General features: G+C 37.8%; 1 protein-coding gene across 2 annotated transcripts in view; it reads right to left on the minus strand.

Annotated features, from left to right (window-relative positions):
- LOC111430095 (AFG1-like ATPase) overlaps positions 1-2,249 on the minus strand; it is a 5,726-nt gene extending 3,477 nt beyond the window's left edge. Inside the window, exons 1-6 of one of the 2 annotated variants that reach the window (XM_023066249.1) lie at positions 2,079-2,249; positions 1,342-1,574; positions 1,162-1,241; positions 693-793; positions 448-570; positions 173-242 (exon numbers count right to left, since the gene is read on the minus strand). In XM_023066249.1, coding sequence (XP_022922017.1) covers positions 173-242; positions 448-570; positions 693-793; positions 1,162-1,241; positions 1,342-1,558 — 591 coding nt within the window. In that variant the 5' untranslated portion in view covers positions 1,559-1,574; positions 2,079-2,249. Of the gene's footprint in view, positions 1-172; positions 243-447; positions 571-692; positions 794-1,161; positions 1,242-1,341; positions 1,575-2,004 lie in introns of both variants that reach the window. The other variant, XM_023066248.1, reaches the window with a different exon arrangement.
- Between the last annotated feature and the right edge of the window lie 2,551 nt (positions 2,250-4,800).

Consider the following 4,800-nt stretch of genomic DNA (forward strand, 5'->3'; position numbering starts at 1 on the left):
TTTTTTTTTTTTTTTTTTTTTTTTGAGTTTAGCAATACGTGCAAGGGATTCAAACCTCTATCCTTTTGGTCGATGCTACATATTTTATATCAATTGATCTACACTCACATTGGCACTGAAGATTTCATTAAAAGAAACATTCACTACTAATGAAGAAAATAGTAAGTCCCACCTGCAAACGACTATGAACGTTCAACATGAAGTCATGAAAATGGATCCTCTTTTTCCTCCAATTGCTGGGTCTATAAGGAGAAAAGTCTAAGATAAGAACGCAATAAGAGAAAACAGACAATGGATAGCATATGTGGAATAAACTAAATCCCAAAAAGAACTCATAATATTTGGTTATCATTTGAATTCGTGGAACCATTTGTCAACATAAAGGCAGGAAAGCAAATAAAAGGCTGGAGAAACACAAGAGTTGATTCTTGAATTCAACAAACTTACAACTGATCAAAAAACAAGTCCATTAACATAGTTTTTCCAGTGCCTACTCCTCCATAGAGATATAGACCTTTAACTGGAGAGTAGGATGACTGAGGAATGAAGCGAGACCACAACCACCTACTCCTGTTATAGACCAGAAAAAGAAGATTAATAAGAACAATCTAGTGCCAAATAAGAAACTAAAAGATTAAATCAGTTCGAATAATCCGACTACAAGCACTATAACTACATGATGAAAGAACTACCTTCCTGATTTTTCTGATACTGCATATCTATCCAACCGGCACGCTTCAGCTGAATTAACAAGTTCGTCATAGAGTCTCTGAAGTTCCCTCAGGGTGCCCACCTGGCAGGAGACTATGAGAATTAATTTCAACAGGTTCAAAACAAATGAATAGACATGTAATCTATCAACAGAAACATATTTTCAAATCAAAATCAAAATCAAATTCCGTTAATATTAAGCCAATAGTAGCGTTACAAAGATGTAGTGTTAAAATTATACTATTTTTATTTTTTTCCCGTTTGGGTTGATCAGCCATTTTGGTTCTCTAAAAAAAGCAGGCAGAGGGAGAAGGTAGAAATTTGAAAATAACCTTCCAAAAGCGAAAACGATGAAAATGCAGGGGGAACTGCTAGAAATTATCATGGACTGTTCCACTTTCATCCCTAAATATAAACGATGAAAATGCAGGGGGAACTGCTGGCCTTTACCTGACAGCTATCACCATCCACAAGCTCACCAGCAGCTATTCTACGTTCATACTCGACGAGTGGCCCTGCCACGTTATAATCTGCAATTGAACCCCCAAAGTCCAAATTAAAAACAAAAGTATCCAGTTTCGCTCATAAAACTTAAATCTTAACGGAAAAGGACAGTGGGGAGAGAGATACCTCCATTACAAAGTTTAGCTGCGTCAACTGACAGAGCTCTTAAGTTCAAATATTTTGGGCTTCGGAATTTATCTGATTTGACAATAAAAAAGGACTCAGAATTGGTATGAACCAATTGCTTTTGCCTTTGCCCTCGTCGAAGAACATCCGTTTGATGGTGTGTTTTTTGAGAAAAGGCTGATCGTAGATTACGAACATACCGATTTACGCCTCTCATTTTTTTTGACAGGACCCTGAAAGACCACAACCCAATAAACAGCCGTGCAAAAACGAAGAGAGGCACAGAGTGTTTCCAAAATCAAAGCCTTTTAACCACGAAGAATCCACAACACTTGACAAGTCGAAGAAGAATATGCTTGCAAATTCGTGGATAAAACAGAAATTGAAGAATTCAGATCAATTAAGAAGCAGTAACCAAAACACGCCAATCACTTTTCCAAAAGTAGACCAAACAGTAGAACGAACGGAAAAGGAATCACCATTTTAACTATAAAAAAAACGAAACGAAAGTACATATGTCCACGGAATCAAATACAGAGATAAAGCTTTATTGGATAGATCTCAATTCATGGAAACCCCTTCCAAAAACATGCAGAACACAAATTGAAGCTTAAAACATATGAGGTGAGAAGAAAGCAGTTGCGTGTGGGCGTTAAGAAGAACCTGGATTCGGAAAAACCCGGAAATCTCGGCTCACCGTGAGATAGAAACCAATGGTTCAGAACAAGAATTGTAACCTTCAGCTACGGGAAAAGGCTGAGGAATGCAAGCTTTAGCCCTTTAATGGCGATTCCGCGATGTAGCCTACAAATTTGCAGAAACCTGTAATCCACGCAGGATGAAACTCGGAGCTTACAAAAGTTTCATAGAAAGAAGAAGAGAGAGAAAGAAGCACTCCAAGTTTCCATGAGGTTTTTACTTTTTCGGGTGATTTGGCATTTTATATTACCCGGGTAAAATCATGTTACTGTTTCTTTATTTAATCTTTTTACCATTTTTAATTAATTTATTTCTAAAAATTTTACAGTGCTGGTAAAATGAGAATAACATTTTCATTTGTCTGTGACGGCCAAGCTGACATACGCCGACGTGGAGGCCCAATCACAATTCCGCTTCTGTCCCTCCCATTCTTGTCCTGCTCCGCCTTCATTAATTTATACCCAAAAGTAAATTCGAATAAAAGCGAGGGTATATCCGACCAACTATAGTTATAGAGCATGGGTTGCAAGGTTGCTTAAAAGTCGTAGAGAATAATTTTTTTTTTAAAATAATAGTTTATTTGTAAGAAAAAGACACGTTGTTGGTTCGTGATGAAAAAGCAAAAAAGGCAACTTAATAAGTTTGGTGGCATGCAATGCATTTGCATTCATCCAGTCATATACCAAATCGATCAATATCATAATCAAAACGAACAATATCTGTCAGCAATAGGCTTGAATTATTACAAATGATATAAGAGTCAAAAATCGGTCAGTGGCACACCGGACCTATAAGGAGGTCAATGATATCATTTGTAACAATTTAAACCCACGACTAGTAAATATCGTTTATTTTAAAAATCTTGCTAAAATAAATTTAAAATTTTAATTAACGTAAATATAATTCAATTAATTAAGATATATATATTTTATTAAAAAAAAAACAATAAATTAATAGATTTAGGAGAAAGTATAATATTAGAAAAATGCACATGGAGACTGACATTAATGTAAAGTAATCATATGATTATTATTCACAACTCCAAGTCTCCCACTAACATGGATCCAAAATGCTCTCTAAATTCAATAAATAAATAAATAAACAAATCAACATCCAACGTAAAGCATCGATAAGCCCACTTTAACTGTTCCGCACGCGCAAAATGGTCGGCTAATTGGGCCTCAATGGAATCATTCCCGTTACTTTTTCTTTAAGGCCGGCCCAAATTCATTTATAATGGGCTTGACAAATCAATTTTGGAGTTGAGCCCACTGGGCCGGTCCATAAATTGAGTATTAAAAGATGGGCCTTCTTTTATTAGTAAGATCAGTGGTGATATTTCATTTACTTCCCGTCTTCGACTTGCCCAAAATGCTAATGGCGGCTGTTCATGGGGAGCGCGGTCGGTTACTGCTCGTATTTGGAAGCTCTATTATCACAAGTTCTCCCAGCTGAAAAGTTATGGTATAATACTGTTTATGTATTTTGATCTTCGACGATTTGTTTTTTTATTTTCAAATATATTTGCATGCCACTTCCATTCGTCCTCTACATTTTGCTTATGTCGGTCTGCTTTTTGATCGATATGTGAGATTTGATGCAGTGTTTGGCAGCATTGAGTGAAACTGTCGATATGTGATGTAATTGCAGTGCCTGATTTTTGTGATATGTTTTTTGGTTGTATTTGGGTCACGCCTTTGATTGCATTGAGGAGTTTCTGTCTTTAGATTTAGAGGCAGACGCTTTTACAGAACTTCGTAGATATAGCTTCTGCACTCTCCTCCTTGTTTGTGGGCTTTTGCTTTTTCTTAAGGTTAAGATGATCTAGAAGATGGGAGGACTTCAAGTTAAGGGACATGTGATTCGACTTAGATATGCTCAAGCTGGTTGGTTGTGGCTGGTTGGTTGGAACAATCCGCTAGCAGATATCATCTTCTTTGGACTTTCCTTTTTAGACTTTCCCATAAGGTTTTTAAAACGGGTTTGTTAGGGAGAAATCTCTATAATTTTATAAAGAATACTTCCATCTTCTCTCCAACCGATGTGGGATCTCACAATCCAAGGTCCAAGGTCCAGCGTTGTCGCTGGTACACTGTCCGATGTCTGACTCTTTAACCCATTACGTATCACCGTCAGCCTCATGATTTTAAAACGCGTCTGTTAAGGAGAGGTTTCTACATATTTATAAGGAATACTTCGTTTCTCTCTCCAACCAATATGGGATCTCACAATGTATTTGTTGCTCCTTCTTGGCTCGACTTTCAATGGTCTCATCGGCCGGGGAGGGGCCGCCATTAGGTGGCCCTGGTTGATGGTGGATCTCTGGGCTGCAGACTACACCCATGACAGTGACATAAATAAACATGGCTTATCTAAGTTCCTTACAAGTAAGGATAACATAGGTTTCTGTATCCATATACATGGACAATTAGAGAGATTAGGACAATGAAAGGAGAAAGAAAATAACTTTATCGAGTTCATGGAGGGTTCAAGATGACGAGACCTTGCCGACAGTTTCCTTCCGAGAAGAAACGTACGTCGGTCAAAGTTGAATAAGACCCCTTTTCTTTAGTATTTACAGTCACAGATTCTCAGAAGTGGCGGTAGTAGTGTGGATAGACAGCCAGTAAAAGGTATTGGAAACGATAAAAGAAGAAACTGGAAAGAGGAACGCGTTACCCTGTGAAGAATTGACCTCTCAGAGCTCAGAACTCATAACATCGACCCCACTCATTCATCCCCCCCCCCCCCCCCCCCCCC

The sequence above is a fragment of the Cucurbita moschata genome, unplaced genomic scaffold, assembly GCF_002738365.1.
Source record: "Cucurbita moschata cultivar Rifu unplaced genomic scaffold, Cmos_1.0 Cmo_Scf00032, whole genome shotgun sequence".
Lineage (NCBI taxonomy): Eukaryota > Viridiplantae > Streptophyta > Magnoliopsida > Cucurbitales > Cucurbitaceae > Cucurbita > Cucurbita moschata.